The following is a 26,434-nucleotide window of genomic DNA, read 5'->3' as shown; positions in this document are numbered from 1 at the left end:
CCAGGACAACCAGGACTGTTACACAGAGAAACTCTATCCCAAAAAACAAAACAAAAAAAAAAGTGCTGGAGAGATGGCTCAGAGGTTAAGAGCACTGTGTGCTCTTCCAGAGGACCTAAAGTTTGATTCCCACAACCACCTGGTGGCCCACAACCATCTGTAATGAGTTCTGGTTCCCTCTTCGAGCCTGCAGGTGTACAGGCAGGCAGAACACTATACATAGTAAATAAATCTGGAAAAAAATGATTTGCTTTATTTAAAAAACTTACATATCTAAGATAATTTTCTCTGTGTTTATACATAGAAATGCTCATGTGAGAATTTTAAAATCTATATGAAAAAAATCTAGGTAGATCAATTGGAAACTATTTAATGATCTTCCAAAATTCAGGCTTTTCTTTGAATTTCTGTTTTATAATTCTCAAAAAAATTAAAGAATTTTCTTCATTCTGACTTTTATTATCCTGATATTTCTCTAGTAACACACATTTTTAAATGTTTTCTAAGACTGTGTGTGTGTATCATATATTAGAATAAAAATGATTCCCATTAATTCTGAGGGAAACCTAGTATTATTAAATTTGAGACACCGTCTCATGAGAAAAGGCTGGCCTCAAGTTCACTATGTAGCTGAAGGTTACTTGACCTTCTGACCATTCTTGTCTCTACTTTTGGATGCCTGAAATTCCAGGCAAATTCCAAGTCCAGTTATTGTATGGTCTGGGCATTGAATCTAGTGTCTTGTTGAGCATGCTAGGCAAGCATTCTACCCTCTTAGCTATGTCCTAGCATTAATGTTCAACCTGGACTTTCCGAATGCTTCGTTATACTGCTACAAGTAATAGTGTAACATTTAATATTCATTTTTGTACTACTTACATTTTCTTCATGAACATAACAAGCCAAAGTTTTGAACTATTTAAAAAATTGTATTTAAATGAGAGAAATTATAGGTTTTATGCATTACCACTGTTTTAACATATTCTTTAGTCCATAAAAGGGTAATTATTTTAATTTCTCATATTCTATCTGAATCTAAAGCATACACTATTATGTTTCTTTATAATACTACATGTAATAGTAAGATAACTATGATCTTCAGTGCTAAGCCATAGCATATGAATAGAAAAGGAATAGTGACTTCGCCTCACAGAATATTTTAATTTTTAAAGCAAGAGCAAAGGTATAAAATTTAATGTTAATTTAAAATGAGTAATGTAAATACACCAAATATTCTAGTTTTTAAAAAATATTTTCCCATATATATGCATCAGGCAAAACCCCTGACATTATACTGATCGCTAGGTCTACAGACAGTACTTCAATTCTGGGTTAAATTTCTATTAGGAGAATAACCGTAAGAATGAGATAGACTATACTAGTAATGTCAAACAAATTGAGGCTATCAATAATGAAGTCAGTAAAGGCTTTTCAAAAGCATGATGACCTGGTTTGCATCCCTGGCATCCCCAGAAACAAGCAGACATGCTTGCTATGTGCTGGTAATAACAACTCTAAGGTGAAGATGTAAGATCCCTAAGGCTCTCTTGGCAGCCTGTATAGTCAAATCAGCAAGACTCAGTTCCAAGGAAACACCCCTGAGAAATGACCTAGGTGTTTACTTCTGGCCTCCACACTCACAGGCTTGAAATGGAACAAAAGAACACACACACACACACACACACACACACACACACACACACACACACACACACACAGAGGCAAATAAATACTTGATTATGGTATTGGATGTCACGGTTCATATTCATCATCAACTACAAGGCATTCAAATATACACACAATGTGTGTGGATCAGAGGGCTAATCAAATCTCATTATTCTTACTTTTGTGTGAAAAAACATTGATTACTCTAAAAACGCAGCTAACATATTTCTTATATAAATACTCAACTAGACTAGCTTACCTGACAAAATACTTTGTATTTTTGATATGTTTTCTTTGACAGGAAGAACATTTATAAACAAACAAACAAAACAAAAACACCAAAAAACACCCCACTACTTCTGGCACTGTGACAAAATTTCAGTAAAAGCAAATGTAAAGTAAAACCGAAAATGCAATTTACAGTGAAGTATAAAGTTTAATCTTAATTTATCAGTTAAAACCTGGAAAAAGCAGAAGAAACTCCCTCTTCTTTTGAATGCTGCCTTCTTATGAACAATTGCACAGTCATAGAAATGGTCACTCATGTCAAACCAGGGCACTGTTGCCATTGGATATTAACAATTTTATTGGTTAAGAGATAATTTTCCAATCAGAGTAAAGGAAACACATGTATGTGATATGTACTATGGCTGCTTACTTGAAATTACAAAAGTGAGCAGCATTCTAATACTTGAAAAGAAAGAAAATAGCAATCTAAAGAAGAGGTAACTAATACTACTATATATTCAAATACTTTATAATTCGGTCAATATTAAATATCCAAATATGCAGTCACATTCTACTCCTAGCCTAAGATATTAAAATAAGATATAACTCAATTTCACAAAGTAGTCAAAATATATAAAATCTGAATATAAAAAGTGCTATTTCACTCTTAACATGTATACATTTCTCATAGATTATCACTACAGAAAATTCACATACAAAATAGTTCCAGGTACAAATGCAAACAAAAAATGATTTCATATTGGAAGTTTTAAATAAACTGCTATAAGAAAAACATGGTGTTATGATCATACTGATATTTAAACAATTTGGTATTATAGAAAGTATAGTGAATTACAATGTATATATATATGTATATATATATGTATTGAAATGCTTTAAAAATTGACTAATATGAATTATATTGGTTGCGTTAGCATTGAACTCACACACCTATATCATGACACACATTTTTTTGTGTACAATGCATTTAACTATATGCTACCCTTACAAATCAGCTATGCTGGCAAGCAGAAATATATCAAGAATTATTAATTTCTAAAAACAGCAAAGTGAGCAGAGCTGAGAAGTCAACCTAACTTCTTCACAAATAATAAGACACCTCTTCAAAGAAAAACCTAATGCAAAATATGAAGTAAAATATCACTCTGCACTTGTCAAAAATGTACTGATAATAAAAGTATTGTAATATTAATTTGCATACAACTATGAAATTTGTTTATATAGAAATAAAATATAGAGAAACATAAATAAGCATATACACAGCCAATCAGTCTTTTGTCCTTATTAAGGATTGTCTATCATAAGTAACTTCAATATAATCTAACACATTAGCCTATAAAGTCCATGAATATATAACTAGAAATTTATTTTTAACAATAAACAGACTAGTAGGAAAAAACACACATAAAGTACATCTAAGGTATTTATATCCCATTTCTCTCTTTTTCAAGATGCTATAAAAATGTATTTCCTGCCCATCACAGTGTGCTGACTGATGACTTTTTCCTCTTCATGCTTGGACCTCAGTAACATTATAAGGGAATTCTGAATAAACCAAGTAGTTAAAACATTGTAGTACCGTGGTCACCTTTTCAAACCTCAAACTTTTGGCAGTTGGAAGAAGCTACAGACCTGGAATAGATCTCCTACTTTAAGGTCCCACATTAGACTTTGATGTCCTTTTACTGTCAATCAGGAGTCCCAGGAGCTAGAGGTAGAGCTGCAATCCTGTAAACTAAATTACTGGGAAAACTGAAGCAAAGGGATTACAAATTCCCAGGCAACTGAGTCATAGAGACTCTGTCTAAAACACAGTGTAATGTGCTAGGGAGCTGGCCCAAAGCTTAAAATGTAGAGGGATTGATTGGTATGCTCAGTGCCCTGGATTAGTCTCACCCCAAAAAGTTCCAGCCACAAACTGCCACTAGTTTTGATTCTCCAACTTTCCTTTCCTTTCTTTGAACCACATCTGTAACATGACACAAAATAGGCTTATTTTGGTGCAACCCTAGTAAAGTCATGACATCACTTTTCAACCTCTCTAGGCTTGCCTCATGACAGATACAGATCCTATACCTCTTGAGGAAGGGGACAGTCATGGAAAACAGAAAAGGAGTAATACGGAGGTGCAAGGAGACACAGACTGGACAGATAAACATGGAACGAGAGACACATCCTATTTACAACTGCATATATACAAACATGGATAATGTGGATGCACTGATTATTTTTTTCTTCCGGGGAGGACACTGACCAAACAGTGTCGGAAAATGTGGAGATTATTTAATTAACATGAACATTATAGGGGTTAGTCCTTTGGCTTAGTTCCTAATTTTATCTATTTTTAGATCACACCAGATTCCATAACTTGGCAATCCTTTCTTGCTAATTTGAGAAGAGATTTAAGTATCTCTGTATAGTAGTAATACTTTTATCTAGATGATAACAATACTGATAATAGTTTTGTGTACATGCATTTATAAATTTCCTACAAACCTTGAATCCTGAGGTTCAAGTAAAAAGTTTTGTTGTTGTTTGTTTATTTGTTTGTTTTTCCAAGACTCAGATTAAGGGCAAGGATAATTCTGTACTTTGTTGGCTTCTTTTTTAGGAGTTTATATTTACTTCAAGGTAAATAGATCATAGGAAAATGATGGAAGATTTATGAAATGCCTATGACTATGACAGGAGTTACACATTTATTATTTATCCATTGTAAAATATGATGTAACAATTTCCTTCTTCCAACTGAAAACTAGGTTTACAGATGTTTAATGTACTTTGGGCTTCTGAAGGGCAGACATCTAAGACGTATGCACACCACTGTTATCTTTAGCATCAAGGAAAGTCTTTATGTGATGAATGAAATAAACTAGTTTGCTGAGGAGAAGGGTAACAGCTGGTAGGTGGCTGAGCTGATTTTTTTCAACATTCCTTTCTGACTTTAAAACCTAGTCAGCCTGCTTTCAGAATATAGACAGTCAAGTGATTCTGCCTCACCTGCTCCCTATTTTCTGACATTGTGGTGTACTGTATGCCGTGAGGAGTGTCTTGGTGGAATTAGGTTCATCTAGTAGTAGGACCAGAACCAATGAAGCTGGTCCTTGGCAACCATTCCCTTGAGTGTTGTAAATAGCTGTGTAACACACTTTCCATTCATCACCTCCATATTTTTATCTGTACACATGATAATGATAGTAACAGGTAATGCTACTAAACCCCTGAAATGTTGTGAGGAAGACTTGAACCGAATAATCTTATGTTTACAGTCATAAAAGCTTTAGGCAACACAACGAATTATTTGCTCTGAAGGAGAGATTTCCAATCAGGTTACTATTGAGAAAAGTGGATTCCATTTTTCAAAACGGCAACTTCACTGGACACCAGAAATGAACAGAAGACATATCATTAAAGATTGTTTTTAGGGAAAAAAGACTTCCTTAAGTGATGTGCATTTTAGTTCTATCATTTGATGGTTCAAATTATACAGTATCTCTTTGAGTCCAATTTGGCAGGATCACCGATAATTTTTGGTCTGGTTTAACTTGAGCTGTAACCAGCAGTACATTTCTCTATTTACGAGCTATCTGGGCCTCAAAAGCTAGTCATTAAAGCCTTTCTTTTCTGCAAAGATGGAAATGGCATCACACAAACTAAAGAGAAGGCATTCTATAGGTGGGAAATGCACTCATTTCCCCTGGTTCACAGTTTTAGAACATGAAAAGAAGGAAACAAAGTTTATCCTTAGAAAACCTCAATATTATTTAGGCTCCTAAGGATAAACAACATTAAAGCAATCTAGGTATTCTAAATACAAAAGAAGATGATTTTTGACTCAAGTATAAATATAAGCATACTAGCAACGTTTTAAAGGTATGTACTGCTCAGAGTTTTGGATATTCTCTCTTTCTCTGGCTCTGCCATTTATTCTCTCTGTATGTCTCCCCTCTGCCACTCTGTCTCTCTGTCCTTGTCTCTTCCTCTCCTGTGTGTGTGTGTGTGTGTGTGTGTGTGTGTGTGTGTGTACCTGGATGCTCAGTTCTATTATAGACTCCCTCAGAAGACCCAAGGCTTATATGCCTTGTTCATGTTTAGGGTTAACTGGTACCTAGACGGTATACATTTCAGAAAATCTGAGGTATAAGTTATGAAGTGATGATATTCCATACATCACTGTTTCATTATTTTAAACAACCTTCCTCTAACAGTAGTTTTAGAGTTACTTTCTGAACATGAATTTGTGTATATTAGTATATATACTAATTATATTTTTTTCTGTGTATCAACATTAAATGAAGCACCTCTCGTGGTCAGCTAATTCTCTATTGATATAATTACTAAAACAAAACTAAATTGTGGGACAGACATGATGAAAAGGGAATTAATGTTTGAAGACTTATTCTAAGATGTTGGATTCCTTATATATATATATATATACATATATATAAGTATATATATTACTTATTTAATCTCAAAACAAGCTAATAAATGATTTTTTGTTTTGATTTTTAGATAAAACATATAAATTAAATGATGTTAGATACAAGGATAATTAGAAAAAGAAAGTGTTTTAAATGACCATTTTTTATTGTGCATCACAAAACACTAAGACTATATAAGAGTTGGGTCAAGATTAAGAAAGCATTACTAGGGTATTGATAAACCTCTATATTTAAAACAAGGTGTTTGTTTGAACATTTGACTTTCAAGTTAAAAAATAGCTCTGCCTTTTAGAGTTTTTTTTAATTTTAGAACTGAATATACCAAATGTGATAACTTTAGAGGAATCCTTCAAAAAACACATAAGTTACTTTGTCCTGTGTTCACACTAACAACAAAAGCAACCTCTTGCTGCAGTGTTAGACACACAGGTCAGATTCAGAGACTTGGCTCAGTTACACTGGGTTTCAATGGGTCAGTCAGAAACCCCAAGTGAACTAATGAAACTAAGTCCATTCCCGGGATTCCCTATATTAGAATTCAGAAACCACCAAGCAGTGGCCCAGAAACCTGTGTCCTCTTTATTATAACAACCAAAGTAACGTTTTCATTTTAAAGTAAAACCAGTGACAGCAGAAAATTGTAAACTGTCGAAGGGAACATACAGAGAAACATCAAATTACTAATTTTTCACCCAATTTAGTGAATATTGACTTAAAAGCTGCACAAAATACAGGTGATGTTTTCATGTTGAATAAATGAATAATTTATAAAATTTTACAAGTATATATTATTTAAATTCTCATAGTGGAGTAACTACCAGGAGGTCTAAATGAACAATGGGAGAAAGTCTGTCATGATGAGCTTAGTCAGTATTTTCTGTAAACTTACCTTTCTCCAAATGGTGTCATTTTGTTTGCTTTATATTGAAGAAGTTGCATTAAAAGAACAACATGTTTCTACTGGGAGATCACACTTGGCATTTTGTGTACTAAAGGTCATATACAGTAATAAACACCAATGTAAAACAAAAGATTACTTTTTATGGGAAAGCAAACCTTGCTCTCCCCCAAATGCTCATTTTCTTATAGTTAAAAAAAAAGTTTTTAAAGTACAAAAATTCAAACTAAGTTTATACTAATTAATTAGTGTAATTAATGATCCAGGTGATCTTTTTCCAAATTTTTCAAAATCAAAGCATAAAAAAATATGCAGTAAAACTACTTAAAAATGGAAAGAAAAGTAGAGAAATCTTTTAGGTTCCTTCGAGATTTCGGTGGGGACTTAAAGAATTCCTACTGAAAAGTTGTAAATTAGTATCTGGGAGCATATAATGGGGTACTACCTACTGATATTAATATAAGGTACAAAAGGGATATATCATCCCAAAGAGAAGATTTCAAAGACAGGGTATTTTCTGAGTAGTGTGACTACAGGATTATACAAACACTTACCATGAACTACAGGTGCTAAAACCATCATGAGGATGAGTAGCTGTGGTGGCCACATGGCTGTGTTCTCAGGCGAGAATGCCTCAGAATGAGTGTTCTGAAGTGAAACCAAATGAGTCTATTTCCAGTTCCTCCTCTGTATTCCAATATCAATGATTAAAAACAAGCACAACAAGAGAAAGAAAAATTCCTTGAAAATAAACACTGAAGAGTCAACGTCAGACACCTGAAAAACAGAAAAAAAAAAAGAAAGAAAAGGGCAGGTTATCCAATGAAGATTTTTGTAGGTTAGTTTCTTTAATAATTCCTGTATTTTGTGCCTAAAACATGTTTCCCTCTTTCTTCATTTTAGTGAGCAGAGCTACCAAACAGAAAATGAATAAGCAATCTGAGAGACATTCTTTATGCATTTATTACCAGTTTATATCCCAGTCTCAAGCATGGTGAAATAATTCTGTCTCTGAATAAATTAATTTAAATATTCTAATACTAAAATTTAAATGGGGACGTTCGGATGGGGATGTTGATTCAATTAAACATTTTCCTCAAATAAAATGTTTACTTAGCATTAGAATAAATATTTCCACTTATCAACATTTGTGTGAATAACTTTTAAAAGCAAGAGTTTTGAAATTTATGGTATTCTAAATATTAAATACATTGTTTTAAATAATTTCATAAGATCAGTGATAGGACATTTATGGTTATATGAGAAGACAGTCTTATGCTCCATTGTCTAAAATTTCAATACTGAAATTCATGTTAAAGTGCTGTCTAAATCACAATTTTGGTGATTATATTTTCCTAATGTTACTCTAAACAGTTTTTGGTTTTGGTGAGTTTTGTAGTTGTTGTTATTGTTTTTGAACAGGGACTTAAGTAGTTCAGGCTGACCTCAAAATCACTATGTAGCTGAGGATGACCTTGGTCCTCCTGCCTCCACCTGCAAGTGTTGGGATTACAGGCAACCAATTTTTGTTTTGCTTTAAAATAAACAGATACACAAGGAAATGGTAAAGCTCAACCTGATTACTTTACAGAGCCAGTTCACTGAATAGACAGCACCAAACATTTTTTTAGAAAGCTGTGCAACTGCTTCCTACAGCTTTAGACAACAGGAAATCCTGCCAGTGATGATGATCTTCGTGCACTCAGAGCACTACAACTTCCAGCTGCTTTGTCAAACTAGACCAATATGGTTGCCCCTTTTAAAAGTTTGCCAAGATTTACATAAATGGTCAAGAGTAATGAGGAAAAATGATCCCAAAATTGATGGCACTGTTTCCAGGGTCAGCACCCTTAAATTTGATCAATATGGTAGAAATTGGGTCTTTATTTTAAATGTCTTCACTTTTTTCAGTCCTAAATGGGTAAAGTGAATTTTCAAAGTTTTCAGATTTGGAGTATAAAATAGTAAAACATTTAAAAGGTAATTTTCAAAGTAAAGATATTTACAGGAGAATGTATTATGGGTTGATTGATCATCATTAATATCCAAATTTATTTGAGCATTTCATGACACCAAAAAGAAAAAATTCCACACCAGATTCAATGTGATAGATTATTATCAAGTCACAGCACACAAAGAGTACTATAGACAATTATCTTATTACTATGTGTACAAAGGATACATGAAGCATAAATGAATTTTATAGTAAAAGTTAGGTCCCATCCCAAAGATATCTCAATAAGCATAGGCAAATACTCCTAAATCTATAAATCTAAAATTTGAAATACAAAACACTTAGATATGAGAATTTTGCATGATACCGATTTAACTGATATTAAGCTTAATTATACTACATTCAAAATAATAATCTTTCTGAAATACATGGCTATGTCATGAGTCAAATTTTCAAAAATTTAAAGTATTGCTGTAGCACTTATATTATGAACACAGATTTGGGAGTCAGCCATCTTATCTCAATAACTGTCCTACTGGCATTGTTACCTCAAATTAGTTATTTCATATTGCAGTGCCTCAGTTTTCCTGTGTGATAAATAATGGCACATTAATTAATATGTTTGCATGAGTATAAACAAGTTAAGTTTAACATTAAACTTCAAAAATGAATAAAAGTATATAATGGGTAGAATAATATTGACATAAAAGATGCTATATGATTCACATGTAATAACATATATATAAAATACTTCAGTGATTTATAATACAATGAAATTAATATAATTAAAATAAAATGGTATACAATATGCACATAAAATTTTAATGACTGGCCTGCTCATAATATACATGAAGATAAATCTCTGTCTACTGTCTGAATATTTCTTCCTCAAAATTAAATTTTATGATAACTTTTGCAATTTATGTGTTATCAGTAATTTCTCTAAAATTAATTTTTGTACAAATGGAACTTTGATTGGAACCTTTGTAAATCAATCCTGTTCAAAAGCAATGCACAGAAACAACACAAAGATTAAGAATGTTTCAAGTCATTTGTCACAACCTGGACTACACCTATGAATTGCTAACGGCTATCCCAGAATCATCAGCACATACAGAGAGTAGCGATCCTTTACAATATGTTCTACAGAAGATGCTAACGAAATGTCTTCCTCAACATGGCTGTACATGGAAGACTCACTATCAATAGACCCTCTATAGGGTACAGTCAACGCTTCGGAAAAGGGTTCAGAGCAGTGAGGAGAAAGTTGACGATTGGAACACAGGTCCCTTCCTCCCATCACTATCCTATGAGATGTTAATAAGTTTCATGAGAAAAGCACTGGGCAGAAGCAAGGTGAGCCTTAGAAGTGCTTTCGACCAAGTGAAACACGGATTTTCAAACGGGTACTTTTAATTTTAAAATCTGGAGTCTACAAATATTCATAGTTTTATATACAAATACTATCTGCAACATTTCTCAAACACTCAAGTGTGTGCGGCTCGCTCACAGTGGGATAGCAAAGGACCTGCAGTTAGTGTTCCACTGATGCTCATACTTTTTATAAAACACTAACGTTTTTTCTCTATAAGTTGTTTCTGAAAATTGAAGAATTACCACAAGGTTCAAAGACCTTTATTTGGGCCGGGTGTTGGTGGCCCACGCCTTTAATCCCAGCACTCAGGAGGCAGAGACAGGCGGATCTCTGTGAGTTCGAGGCCAGCCTGTCTACAGAGCCGGTTCCAGGACAGCCTCAAAAACAATACAGAGAAGCCCTGTCTCAACAAACAAACAAACAAAAAACAAAGACCTTTCTTTGGATGTGAGGGCGATCTAGCTGCTACATCTCTCTTCCCACTGATCGCCAGGGTTGGTTGGGCTGATCTAGCTGGCTAGGCAGGTGTCACATTCCTCCCTCATTGCTCGATATGCATCCCTCCAGCTCCATCTAAGACGACAACCTTGCCCGAATAAAGGAGGACCTGTCTTCGATCAAGGGTATATGAGTATCAGCGTTCCCCTGCTAGAACCTCCAAACACGCTCTCTGTCATCAAAGGCCATTCTTTAAGTATTTATTTAAGGTTAATGGAATTGTATAAAATAAATACTTACAAAATTAAACAAGAAGTAAGTACTTGAATGTTTTATTTATTTTTCAAAACAGTTCTATCCTATTTTGGAGTCTTATAAGAAACAAAATCTCATCTTTGATGCTTTAAAATATTTCATTTAATAAACTGTGCATGCGTTAAGTGTGCACTGAAACACTTGATCACAATAAAAGAGAAAGAAATCGTAGCTTGAGAAAGAATAGTCTGTAATAAGGGTTGGTAAAATTGGAGATGGTAAGCGACAGTGTAATGCAGAATTGTAGCCATGTGGCTTGGCAGAAGGCATATATATGGCCCTACTTCAATATAACCAAAAGAGAGTTGAAGGCAATACAATGAAAAGTGAGTTTAATTAATGATATGAAATTTAAATATGTCAATATATATAACCTCTGCAAGTTCTGTCTCTAGGACAAGTGCAAGTATTTAAACTGAGTACACCCTTTGAAATTATAGTTTTGCAAATTGCTCATAAGTTTGCAAAGTTTTTTAAAACATTTATGTACCTGATTTTGGTCTCAATATGGAACTATATACAATTACAATTGATTTCAGCATATCTTGAGAAATGAAACGTTTCAATTAAATGATGCATTAAGTAAATTAATAAACCCGTTTTATCTAGGTGTATCCAAATATGACATTACAAAAAATATATTTTCAGACTTTTGTAATATTTTCCAGATGTTCAAACGGCACTAATGCTGTTTTGCAGTTATTATGCAATTTAGGATCGAAAACTGATCCATTAACAAGGCTTTGCATAAAGAAATGATTATGCATTTGGCAGTGATGCCTTATATTGATAATATTGATAGGTATACACTTCATAACACATTCAGCTCAAATACATTACGGCAGAAATACAGTCTATCATAAGTATATATGATTTAAAAATAATGCTAGTGCAGGCCTGGTGGCACATGTCTTTAATCCCAGTACTCAGGATGTGGGGGCTGGTGAATCTCTGAGTTCCAAGCTAGCCTTGTCCATAAAAATAGTTCCAGGACAGCCTGGATACACAGAGAAAACCTGCCTTGAAAAACAAAACAAGACAAACAAACAAACAAACATTGATGTTATCATATTTTCTGTCTTTCATTTTTTAATAGTCCTAATTTCTTTTTTTAAAAAATCAATCTAATCTACTATTATAAAGGATGAAACAAAGAACAGAATTGAGCCACAAGAAGCAGCCTAAATGGAGGCCACTCTGTAAGCTTTGAAGAAAGTCAGGCAGTTTTAGGTCCACTGTACTGGGGTTTTCAAACTATCCATACTTTCTGTAACTCATGTGCCAGGGAACTAGAAGAGATTTTGATATAAGTTGTGGAGTTTCTTAGTGAAAATGGGCATGGAATCATAAGCTATGCTGTAATTGTTGTATTTTAAGAAAAGCAGCACCCGCTGGGCGGTGGTGGCGCATGCCTTTAATCCCAGCACTCTGGAGGCAGAGGCAGGCGGATCTCTGTGAGTTCGAGGCCAGGCTGGACCAACAGCCTCCAAAACAATACAGAGAAACCTTGTCTCATGAAAACCAAAAAAAAAAAAAAAAAAAAAAAAGAAGAAAAGAAAAGAAAAGCAGCACCCTAGAGAAATAGGCCATGAGACAGGATTCAAGCAGAGGGTTTTTTGGGGGGGGGTGGAATTATAAAAAGGGGAAAGGGAAGGGGGGAGACCGGTCTCTGGAGACAGGAGTAATAGGAGAGAGGAAGGAGGAAGAGAGGGGGAGGGAGAGAAAGAGAGAGAGAGGAACGGGAGGTGAGCAGGGCCCTTTTAAAAGGGAACATAGTGCATAGGCACAGGTGGTGCTCTTAGAGCCTGCAGCAGAGGGTGTATCCTGTCAAATCCCGAGGACAAGCCAGTATGGATGTCTGAATACTAACAATTATAATTATTTTTAAAAGGTTAAATTGATCTTGGTATGCAAAAGAGAAAAACAGAGAAAAGAAAAATTCCTTGGACAAGCAGAGTCAGTCAGATATCTGCCAGAGTTAGTGTGGTGGGGCCTCACAGTGACTTTCAAGGCCCACAACTTCAATTTAAAATGCAGATGATTGGACCCCAAGAACAATGAGAAGCATCACTGTTATTGAGAGTATTTGTCAGAGTGGAAGAGAAAACAACCAAATGAAAGTTTAGGGTGGGTAAGATAGATGGGAAATCCACAAAATTGGGAAGGTGGAGGGATGCATTTTAACTAGTACTTATACTGCCGTCATTCTTCCTTGTAACTCGCCACCGGCCCTAGTGAGATCACAAGATACCAAAAGTCACTGAATTTCCAAGTTCATTTTTATTTTATTTCTTTTCAATTTATTTTAATGTTAGACTTAATGTTAAAGTTATATGAAACATCCTCTGGGAAAAGAAATGCCAAAGTGTACAGTTTGAAATAACTAACAAAGAACATGATGGTATGGTTGGTTAAGACATGCCAATCTCCACATAACTACATTTTAAATAATCGCTCTTATTTCTGTTAGGCAAAAAATCATCTAGGATGTTAATGTGAATGAGAATTTTTCTTGAATAAAGGTTCAATTTAATTGTCTTTCTGACAGAGTTATGATCTAGTAAATATTTATTAATCTTAGAAACAAGTATGAATTTAATGAAAAAGGCTATTGGGGGACTTTAGTGCAGTACATCTTTTATCCACAAAATAGACTGATGTTTTCTCCAGGATCACTTTCTTGTGGAATTGCCCTTGAGTTAATCTTTCTTGACATCTCACCAATCACTAGGATGGAGCTTATTTCCAAGAAAATTTGAATAAGATAAGATCTGTCATCATTGATGTGTTTAATCATAAATCAAACCAAATGGTTCGAAACTAAACATACACACATAACCTGTGCAAAGATTATGGGAAATAATTTAATTATCAATAATCAGATAATTTAAAATTAAAAATGATGGATGTCACATTATATCCACAATAACCAAAATAAATCCTTTGTTCTTTAAAAAAACTATGAGGTCGGGAAGGTCACTCAATGGTAAATTGTATGAGGTCAGAACATTCAATTCTCAAATCATTAAACGAACTCATATAATCTCAAAATTTTATTGGAATTTTGAGAGACACTTATTAGAGAGAAATCATCATTAAAAATCATACAAAAATTATCAATTACTTTGATATGTCATTAATAGTGCTGTGTTTCCATGATACATACCAATCAAGAAGAGTAAGTTACAAGTAGGACACACAGCTGTTCCAAACGAATAAATTCATGTGAAATGGGAACCTGGACTGAAATTTGTAGTTAAAAGTAATAGATATTTTAAAGTCCTTTCTATGCTAGCACTGTTCTGTGAATGCTCCACACACTATCACACTGTTTTGAACAATAAAAAGTATTGCTACTCTTACAACAATCCCATAGAAAGATACACTTTATTCCTAACTGCAAGTGAGGAAACTGAGGAATGAAGATGTTGGAATAGTTACTGAGGTCACACTGTAAAAAAATTGTGCTTAGATTTGTGCCTGAACAGTCCCCAATGTATGTACTATCTACCGGGTTTCATCAGTCTAGTTAAGTACTGATTCAGCATCATCCCTAGGCAAGAGGACAGACTATTCAGCATGTTGTTATTATTATTTAACCTCCGTGTCAGAATGTGATAAAATTATAGGAAACAACTACACAAGAAAATAAGTAATATGCTGTTTCTTAGAATCATATCACAAGTGGAAAGCCTCCATAATGTTCCTGCTGAGCAATTTCCATCTAATGTCAGACAAGTATACAGTACATTTACACAGATACCAATACCGAAGACCTGTGTTATTCTTGCTTGCTCTAAGTGTGGAGCAAGACCTCTGACTTCACTGGTAGAGGAATCTAGAAACTAATCTTGGAAAATCCCCATGAGCAAAGAAAGTGCCTTATAAGTTACATAAAAAGTTAAAAATAACAAAAAATTAAATGATAATTCCCCCGAAAAAGTTTTGAAAGGACTTTAAAATGTATCAATATAAGTTCAGTGACCATGACTTTAGTTATTAATCATCCTATAATGGGAACTAAAATTATTTCAAGTGTTATAGAAAATAAGGAAATTTTATTCAAAGGGATTGTTTCTGACCTTCACATGCTTATTTTAACATCAAGATAAAAATTGGGAAGTAGTGTAAACTAACCTTAGATATTTAAACATTAATTTGTGTGTGTATGTTTGTGTGTGTATGAGAGAGAAAGATAGAGAGAGATGGGGAGAGTGAGTGATGGAGAAAGAGAGACGGGGTAGGGAGGGAGGGAAGGAGGAAGGAGAGGAAAAAGATGGTTTATCGTTAGGAAGGATTGGTCAAGGTTGAGTTTCACTTTGGGCAGTTTTGTAACAAATTGACTGATTAGTTCATGTTTAGTGGCTATGATATTATATCCAAACATAACTTGTGCCATACGCCCAACTTCAGAGTTGGATTTAAACCAACTTAATCATATACCGTCCTGAGAGCTTCTAAATGCTATTATTGTCCATGCAGCCAGTATCAAATTCAAGACTGGAAAAACATCATCTTCTTTGCTAGGGACAAAGGTTTTTAAGAGTCAAAACATAAGGAATCCTGTTAATCTACTGTTTGGATTTTGTGAACTACAAAAGAAAAAACAAATGATTTCTAAAGACAAGCCATTTCTTAAAGACAATGGCAGGTTCTAAGCATGTGAAGCAAATTAAAGCCACAAGCTAAAAGGAAAAGTAATAGAAAAATCAGGTCAAATCCATTGCTTTCCAACTCTTCATAGGTAAGGAGACTACATATACATACACTGTCTTTGAAGAATTTCAAAACAAAGAGGAATAGAAGGGAAGGTATAGCTCAAGAGATTACTACATAACAGCTTCTCTGTGTTTGAGTTATTATGTGTAGTCAGTCTTACACACCATCTTCATGAAAGCCATTTGAAGTTTAAACATTGATCTCACACTTTACAAACTTCTAATAATTTGTTTTTCAGAAGAAGTTATAGCATTAAGTTTATTGTGCTAGGACCCAACCAAGCAGGTGAGAAAGTACATATAAGCAGGGAGCCACTAGACAGGTCTCAATTAAACACTTTCCTTAATGGCTGATTATGGAATATCAATGCCTAAAATACACACAGAGAGCCAGGGAACTTCACTGCCAACAGAGAGTTTCTAAGGTTGAACCCTATGATGCAATACTTCTGTTTCAACTTGACTTAGAGTTTATATAGTACATGTCTATAGTCCTAATGCTAAAAAATAACAGCAAAGTTTACCAGGCCACTGTTTGCCACTAAGCACATTAAAATGTTCTAAAATAATTAATTATTAGCATTTATAGACAGCTAAATTACAAAAGAGGTTATTTTATAGAAGATAGTGTTTAAGAGAGCTACCTATTAATCTATGTTCCTCAGGTAGTATAATAGTGAAAGTAAGGTAATTATTTCAAGTCCTCAACTATTATTTCTTTTTCATTCATAAGGATATATATCAAATATATACAATAGTACAAAACATAAAAACTGTAAAAGTATATTCCTGCTTAGTTTTATTTTACTTATCATAATAATCCAAAGAATACATGAGGAAGAGAAACTGACATTGCAGATTCTAGGATAAGGAATTCAATTATATTCTTCAAAACTTCCCCTTGGCTCTTACAGCATTAATTTAGAGGCAGACTAGGGGAAAAAAGTATAAAATATCTCCAAATGACCTCATGTTTGTTTTGTTTTTCTTGCTTCTATTTGGAAAGAAGCTGACCAGAAACAACATTAGAATAGATGCCAAAAGAACCAAGACCCAGGGACAATGCCATAGAAGTTATGAGAAAGAAATGCATTACAAGACAAAATTAAAAAACTGTGTGATGATTCCTAAAGTGGCAGTTCCCAAATGGAGAACAGTTCTATGTATTGGTTTAGAAAGCATAATTAAATACATTAGAAAGATGTAATTAGTAAAGGTAAATATGCACGACCAATTTATATGCCAATAACTCAAAAGTTTTATAGTTAAACATGTTTGCTATAAATATAGTAACTTGAATATATACATATGTACATATATAGTTAATATAAATGTATATATAACCACATAGAATGACATAAAGCCATTTATTATACCATTCATATTTTATCAAATAAAATCTGAAACTCAAATGATAAGCAAAAAAGCATGTATGAGTTTTTATAATTTAATGTCAACGTTACTTAAAAGTATATCTTGTCTGTCTGTAACTGTATTTTATATTAGAAAAATAAATCAATTAATGCCAATCATTTGTCATCTCACTTATGAACTTAGAGTGATTTCTGAAGAGACACATAAATGTTACTATAAGCTTTATGTTATACATGGGTAAACAAATAATGTAAGTATAGTATTTTGATTAAGACAAAAAATGTTTTGGTTAATGAAAGGATGAGGAAGCACAAGGATAAGGCATTCTTGATGAAGATTATGGGAAAGTACAAGGAGAGCTAAGCACAAACGTAGACATACATGTCTCATCTACAAGTCTTTATATCTCATACTTGATTAGTTATACTATCCAAAGCATGCAAAACTTGGGGACTGAGGTGAACTCATCTCACTTAGTTGCGACAGTATGGTGATGCCTATTGCCAGCTTCCCTCAGATTACAAGATGAGCTATATTGTTATCTCATGTTACATTTGATTCATCTCATCCAAGCACAAGTTCATTCTAAATAAAGATGTTCAAGTGAAATGAAGAAACGAAACGGCCGTACCACCTTGAACGCACCCGATCTCGTCTAATTTTATGTTCTTAATTCAGACATTTCCTAAAATGGTGGAATTGCTTTGAATTATTGAGTGGTTTAGATCCTTGCAAATGGCTTGTTTTCTAACATTTGGTAAGACGTTTTGAGTTATAGTTTAGAAAAACACAACAGTGTCTCTGTAAGTACACTGTTTCTTCGCTCAGATTTCTCAGCAGATCGGTGACTCATAAGGACAATTCAGGAGTGCCTAGTTTGCAAAGTAACCCAAATTGCCAATCCATACAGAAAGATATGATATGTGTTGTCATTGTTTATCACTTGACTCCACAAAGAAAAAAAGCAGAGGAACACAGATTGTGATAGAAAATCTATGAGACACAACCCAACTGGCAAATTAATACAAGTAGGACAGCTGGATCTTTTAAGCTACTATTGAATGATCCTCAAAATTTATTTAATGGGAATGGCAGATTTAAGAATCTTAGAAAGTATTAAAATTACTCTAAGTTAGAATGTTTTTCCTTAGTATAGTGATGATATATGTGTTAATTTATGTCTTCTGTCTTTTAAAATTAACACTTATAGTTTCTGGTTTTGGTTTTATTAACAAGTCTAATATTACAGAATGAGATATTAGTATATATAAAAAGATCCAAAGATACATTTTTCTTTCATTTAGACATTGTTTTAATGACATTTTATGGTACAATATTTCATGATTTATCACAAGATGGCTACATTCAGAAAGATATTCTTGCTTTTAAAAAGAATTACACTATATTTTAATGATACACATACACATGACAAGGTCTAATAATGAACATTAGACCCTGAACTTTTTCTTCTCAAAAACAAACACAATAAATGAAAATGATAATTTTGTTCTATGACAGAGTAGGATGATTTTTTTATATAGGACATCTGTTCCACTATGTTCATAGCAGCATTATTTGTAATAACCAGAACCTGGGATCAACCTAGATGACCCTTAACTAAAGAGTGGATAGAAAAAACTGTGGTACATTTACACAATGGAGTACTATTCAGTGGAAAAAAACTATGGAATCTTGAAGTTTGCAGGCAAATGACGGCACTAGAAGAAACCATTCTGAGTTAGGTAACTCAGTCACAAAAAGACAAACATGGTATGTACTCACTCATATATGGATTTTAGACATGAATCAGGGGAGTGTCAGCATACAATCCCACTGCCAGGGAGTCTGGGAAACACAACCTTCATCTAGCAACTGATGGAAGCAGAGGCAGACACCCACAGTTAAACACTGAACTGAACTCCTGGAATCCAGTGGCAGAAAGGGAGAACTGATGAACAAAGGAGTTAAGACTGGGCTGGTTTAACCTATAGAAACAGTTAACCTGAACAAGGGGGAGCTCTTGGACCCCAGACTGATGGATGGTTTGACAGCCTGGGACTGATCCAGACCCCCTGAATGTAGGTGTCAGTGATGAGACCTAGGTAATCTATGGGGCCTTGGGTAATATTTATCCCTGCATACAAATGGACTTTGGCTGCCCATCCCACAATGAGAGATGCTCTCTCAGCCTGTACTCTTGGGGGAGGGCCTAGGTCCTGCCCTCGATGAAATGACAGACTCTTGAGATCCTCCACAGAGGGCCTCACCCTCCCTGAGGAATGGAGTGGTGATTGGGTGGGGGGTCTGGGGGAGCTGGTAGGGGGAATGGGCATGGAGGGGAGAGAGAGGGAACTGGGACTGACATGGGAAGCAAGCTTGTTTCTAACATAAATAAAATAAAAGGAAGAAAAAACACAATAAAGGAAAATTATAATTTTGTTCTATGACAGAGTAGGATGATTATTTTATATATAAAACCAAGTAGTTAAATTTAAAATGGGAGGCATTTTTTATGCTGTTCTTTTTTGTGTTGTTTTTTCAAGACAGGGTTTCTCTGTGGCTTTGGAGGCTGTCCTGGAACTAGCTCTTTAATAACAGGCTGGTATCGAAGTCACAGAGATCCGCCTGTTTCTGCCTCTCTAGTGCTGGGATTAAAGGCATGCACCAGCACCACCGGACATTTATGCTGTTCTTTTACTATTACTGATAATGGATATAGCAAAATAAGGACATTTTATAGGGTCTTGATAAGAAGAACTTACTATTACTTAAAATCACACTCTCTTTGAAACATAAAAATCTCCATGCAATTTATTTATTTAATTTAATGACTTCTCAATATATTACCCTAAGCATCCTCTTTCCTAAGAAACTATTGTGTTTTGCGCACAAAAAGTCAAGCACAGCTGTTGGCATTTTAGAATGAGATGACTTTAAGCCCTCTTTTTCTCTAGATTTTATTTTACATGTGAAGAGGCTGATAGAACATGCAACCAGTGCATGCATCATTAATATAATATCATACTGTCAAAGTATGATCACCTTTGTGTGCTATTCTTTGCCTTCATTTTTAATGTTTCTGTATGTGCACTACATAACCAGACTTACAATCAATAGTTAATTTTATTCAGAATAAAGAGATGCATGAAATGTTTCAGATATGTCCTGCCTTTGAATTAATTAGGTCACTGTATTAATTAAGGTATTGACAATTATACAATATGAGGTCACTGGATCTAGAATCCAATGAAGGTCATTATTTCAAGCATAAAATTACTAGAGGTGTCTTGGATATAGTTTAATTTCCAGATTACATAGATCATTAATAATAATTAAAATTTTTCTCATCTAATAAATTGGTATACTTTATGCTCACTGTGATTAAAACTTACACAAAAATGGACTCACTGGGTTGTATTTATACACTTGTGCATAAGTTTGTATGTAACGACAATAACAAAAAAGGTTATCAAGATGAGATGAAGGGCTTATGGGAAGGGTCTGAGGAAGGATATTTTTGAATGTCTGAAAGACAGAAGGGGAAAAGTAATGTAATTCATCTAAATTAAAAATATATTTTAAAATAGGAAATAAAACCATTTGAACTTAACACAACAATAGAATTCTGGATTGTATTTACATTTCTCTGATGACTTGTGATATCACATACCATCTCATATTCTTTTTCCTGGATGTTTTCTTCTGAATTACATATTTACTATTTCTTGTTTGTTGTTTTATCTTCAGCACAGTGGCTATGCCTTAATCTACATTAATCCAGCCAGCAAATGTAACTCTGCAGTTAGTGGTCTGCTTCTCTAGATGGGTCTTGGAGCTCAGGCTGTAGCATATTGGGAATCCTGTTCTCACAGCCACCGACTCTGTGGCTGCTGCTAAAAGTAGCTTTAACCAACTCTCTGTAGTAGTTCTGATTATAAATAAAACTCAAGATTCAATGGCTGCCCAATTAGCTAACCTTCCATTCTCCTCCACAGCAGAAAAAGCTGCACCACTCCAAACCCTACCCTACCACTTCCTGCATCCTTCTATTTCTTCTGGATGCCCTCTGATGCGCTATTTTCTGTCAACTAGGTGCTAATGCAGCTTCCTGAACAAAGGTTAATTTTACTTAATTCATGCAAATGAAAACTTGGTGTTTACAGTGTGATCAAATATCCCCCAACAATATTTTGTTTATGAGTTTGTTTTGTTTTTTTCTAAGACATGGTCCTGTGTGATTCAGGCTGGCTTAGAAATTGCTTTGTAACCCAAGATGGCCTTACGTTTCTGACCTTCCTGTCTCTATATCCCCAGCGGTGGAATGACATGCATATATATCACCATGCCTATCTAATCAATTCACTTTTGCTAGTAAGTGACATGAGTTCCTTATATGTTTGGACAAGGATTGATGGATAAATAAAATAAGATGTTACAGAATCTAAGAAAAACAGTTGGTGCTCTCTCAGAGTAACCATTTGGTTCTTACCACCAGAGTCAAAAAACATCACATTGAATTCTCAAAATATTTCAAAGACTCAGAAGAAAACACAAAGATGAGGCCAAAAAGAAAAGTGATTAGATGCCAAGAGAACACCAAGTTTCCTCATGAGTACCATACCTGACCTAATGGAGAAGTTCCAGTGAATTCTAAGGTGCTTTAGAATATACATTTTATAGCTCATTAGACCAAAAGCATCCGTTAGTTTCTTGGAGACAAGACCTCTCCATTTCTAGGTTTCCCTATCTTTCTGTCTCTCCTATTTCACTGTAATCCCATGAAAAAGTCAAGGTGTACAAACATTATGACTAGGACCTTGCTGACATCAATAGAGTCACACTTAACAAATAACATTCAATGTGAGCTTGTGAACTTTAAAATTAAACAAAAGATCTAAAATTTCATGAAAAAAGTAGCGTTAATCCTTCTGGCCCAGAGTCATCCTCAATGGCCATAAATATTACTCTGACATGCATCAACATTTTACAGGCTATGGGAGACTGTTCCAAATGAAAGTGATTATTATTTTATGTTCTATACTCTGAGAAAATTTATAAGGAAATAAAAATGAAACATGTGACTTCAGACATTTTATGGAGAAATTAACTAAAATAGTTTAATACATGTAAAAGTACAAAGTCCATATTTGGATAATTATGGTCTGTCAGAGTAATAAAAACCCTGAAAAATCTTCTTTAAGCCTTTTTATAAGAGAAGTAATGTAATATACTAATCATTAGAAGGTAACTAGTTTTTCATCACTTCTTCAGTAGACATATTTGAGTACATACTATGCCAGAATAAAGTTCTTTAATAAAACAAACATAAAGAAGTTTTATGATATTAAGCCTGAATATAATGTCACCCACCCCAAGGAAAACTGAAAGACCCATTTTAATTATAGTCAGCATCTCACTCCAGTGAGAAGATGGTCTGTACTCCATTTTAAGCCTCTGCCCCACTGGTACACTTCTAGACGGGCCTACTTCAGTCCATGGCTGATATTCCCTGAAGAAAAGTGCAACTGGAAAGCAATTTCTGCTACTTTGAGCTGCACAGATCAAGTTTCTGATCCCATGACAGACTGGACTAAGAGTAAGTATACTCACCCTGAGATTTAATTCACAGAAGGTTAATATCTTTATAACAGAAACAGCGAGTTATCATTTGCATGGAGTCATGTTTGTTTATGTGTATCACTGATAATTTATAGAAAGTGCTACTGTCTTTGAAATATAAATATTACTACATAATAGAAACCCAAACAAACAATGGAGTGTGTATCTTGATGTTTTGTAGCATTCTTCTCTGAGATAGCAATATTCCATCTTGTAGGGAAGCTCCTACCCCCACAAGGAAAACAACTCAAAACAGCATCAGGAAGTTCCTCAAACTAATTAGATTCACTAGCCCCCCCCTCTTGAATAAAACAATAAAGGCTTCTGAATCTCTCAGACAAGCAATTCTGGAAACAAAACTCTGAGACCAGAACAACTGCCTGGCAGAAGCAGAAATCAGCTGAACTGCCTAAAGAGTTTCCCACTAACTCAAATACCTGGAAAGGACACTGTCCACCCTGCTGAGCTACCTGCAGGCTGTGTAGTATACTACTAGTTTCCAGTTTGGTGAGCTGTCAGCATGTTGTAGTGGGTTTGGTGATGCAGATGTTGCTGAGAAATTTTTTCTCCAGTAGGTAACCACCCCCTCACTCACATTCATGTATTAGACACAATAAAACTCACTGGTTCACCATGTTGGATTTTGGTGGTATCTGTACTTTAATCTCTCATGTGATCCCTATGTTGCCTTAGTAGACATGTGTTGCCATTTTCCCAAGAAAAGTCTTGCCACATAATGGTTGACCACTCTGTCAAATAAAAACTGAACCAGGAGTAGTTTCATATAAGAAGAAACTTTATCAATTAATTCTGATGCAGATGACTTTTGGAATGGATGATGATCTTGATAGTGGCACAAACAATTTGCATAAAGTTTTATCTGTAATGAAGCCAAAGCTTTCTGAGAAACTATGAATACAGGGATTCCTAAAAATAGAATTAAGTTCAGAATGCTAGTACACATCTTCAATCCCATCACTCAGAAGCCAGAGGTAGGTAAATCTCTGAGTCTGAAACCAGTCTGGTTTCTATAGCAAGTTCCAGGCTATCCAAGACTACACAGTGAGACCTTGCTTCAAACAAATAAATAACAACAAAAAATAATTGTTAGAATGCTTCAGGACTATATTACTATATGATGTATTCTCAAACTTGAAAGAGAAAGTATTGAACTAATATATTATTGTTTATTTCTACAAATCTTTTCAATGTTTCACCAAGTTCAATTGCATAGTAGAAAGATAGGGAGAGAGAATAAAATATGGAATGAAATAGGTATAACAGAACCAATGGTCTTAAAAGATATCAGTATACCAGAGTATCTGTTGCATGATTGATTATGGCAAGAAAGAATAAAATGTCCTTAATTTAGAAACACACTAGTCAGAAGAAGCAATATATATGTCTATTGTTTAACAAAACGAGAATGCAACTAGAGCCATTTTATGCCCCAAACCAAGGATAGCTAAAAAAGAAAAAGCAAAAACACCAAAACAAAACAAAAGAACTGTCCCAGAGACAAGACATATAGTACAATTGCAGACCTTCCTGAATTTTTCCTGGTAGATTTATCCTGTAGAATGAAGTCTAAATTCTTAAACACGTGCAAGAGATCTATGAGATTAAAAGGAATCATAATTTTTCATTAGACCATGACCTGCAGAGTTGCTTCAGAGTGAATGAGAGTATTCCTATAGTTTTCTACAATATATGTATGTAATCTATAATCCTGTGGAGTTAATAGAATTTAGAAGTTTCATTTATCATTGATGTAAAAGAACCCAATGGAAACTTAAACCCCGGAGATACTGATAAGATTATGAGGACACTGTAGAGTCAGAACAGCTAACACAAGACCTTGGCAAGAATCTTGACAAAACAAAGTAAAGTTAAAATACATTGTATAGCCGGGTGGTGGTGGCTCACGCCTTTATTCCCAGCACTCGAGAGGCAGAGGCAGGCAGATCTCTGTGAGTTCGAGGCCGGGCTGGACCGACAGCATCCAAAACAATACAGAGAAACCCTGTCTCGTAAAACCAATAAAAAAATACATTGTATAAATATTCATCAAGACTTGTGCTTGTTAGTCATAATTTGTCATTCTTTCAAAACTCAGAATGCATTTGTTAACCATTCCCAAATCTGATTCTAACATGCACCGTCATTAGCACTCCTTTCTTACTACGTCAAGAAGGATGTAGTACCTCTGAGCCATCTCTCCAGCCCCTAAAAAAACATTAAACTGAATAATTTCCCTCAAAAAAAAGAAGGATGTAGTACCATGGAGACCAGTAGGGAGCAAATGAAAATGAATCATACATCTCTGTCTGACGTTTGGAAATGAACTCTTCATTCAAGTAAAATGGAATATTTCCTTCATCGCTGGGCTTAGGTAACATAGCAGTTGTGTTAATGATACTCCAATTTATTCCATTTATGATACTATCTCATGAGTCTAATAAATACTATTTTTATAGATATTTTAGGAATCTATGAAAAGACAGTAACAATAGCATGACTATAGAACAAACAAGCAATAAAAAAACAGGAAAGTTTTTTTATTAAGTGAAGTGTTTAGGAGACCTGGCGAGATGGCTTAGCGGTTAAGAGCACTGACTAATCTTCCAGAGGAACCATTTTCCAGCACCCACATTGCAGCTTACAACTTTCTATGACACCAGGGGATCCAGAACCCATGGTAAAACACTAGTTGCTCATAAAATTTAAAATAAAAAGTAAAAAGTGCTTAGCATCTTCAATTAGAAACTCAAAGGAAGGTATTTCTTCCATTCTCCCTTTGTGATTTATAATAGTTTGTTAGATCAGATAAAAATAACATATAGTAGATTGCTATGAGGAACACACATTTTTTGGTAGAAGATTAACCATTTTAAATTTAAAAATGTAATGATGGGATTGGGAAGTAGTGATTCAATAAAAATAGGACAGTTACTGACATGAATTTAACCATCAACTCTAAATTCTTGCAGGAGAAAGTGATCTTTTAGGTGATACACTACATTTAGATGAATAGATGAAATACAATATTTGTCATGTGTAGTATATTTATACCTTAATAAACAACTGGTAACCCCCTATATTTGGTGTGCAGATACAATGGACTTTTTTCCTTAGGAAAATCTATTGGAATGCTGATGAAGTTGACAGAAGGAGGAAAAAACAAACAAACAAAACTGTGAGTACAACACTATTACAACTTCTCTCATAATCTCATAATTTCCCTGCTTGTAATTGTTAAAGGTAGAAGTCCTTCAACAAATACTGCATATAAATATATTATCTGAGTATACTAAACATGATACTTATTGCAAAACTGGGAGATCTGCTACTCCATATATTTGACCTACAAAACCTCAGCTGGGAAAA

General features: G+C 34.4%; 1 protein-coding gene across 25 annotated transcripts in view; it reads right to left on the bottom strand.

Moving 5' to 3' along the window:
* Nucleotides 1–26,434, bottom strand: part of Adgrl3 (adhesion G protein-coupled receptor L3) — a 748,011-nt gene that overhangs the window by 464,146 nt on the left and 257,431 nt on the right. For all 25 annotated transcript variants that reach the window (XM_013112013.3, XM_013112010.3, XM_013112019.3 and 22 more), the window contains one exon: nt 7,809–8,031. In XM_013112013.3, the coding sequence (XP_012967467.1) occupies nt 7,809–7,863 (55 nt within the window). In that variant the 5' untranslated portion in view covers nt 7,864–8,031. The remainder of the gene's footprint in view (nt 1–7,808; nt 8,032–26,434) is intronic.

The sequence above is a fragment of the Mesocricetus auratus genome, unplaced genomic scaffold (assembly GCF_017639785.1).
Source record: "Mesocricetus auratus isolate SY011 unplaced genomic scaffold, BCM_Maur_2.0 Super-Scaffold_100006, whole genome shotgun sequence".
NCBI lineage: Eukaryota > Metazoa > Chordata > Mammalia > Rodentia > Cricetidae > Mesocricetus > Mesocricetus auratus.
Note: the sequence above shows the minus strand (reverse complement) of the source record. Positions and strands in the feature narration are given on the sequence as shown.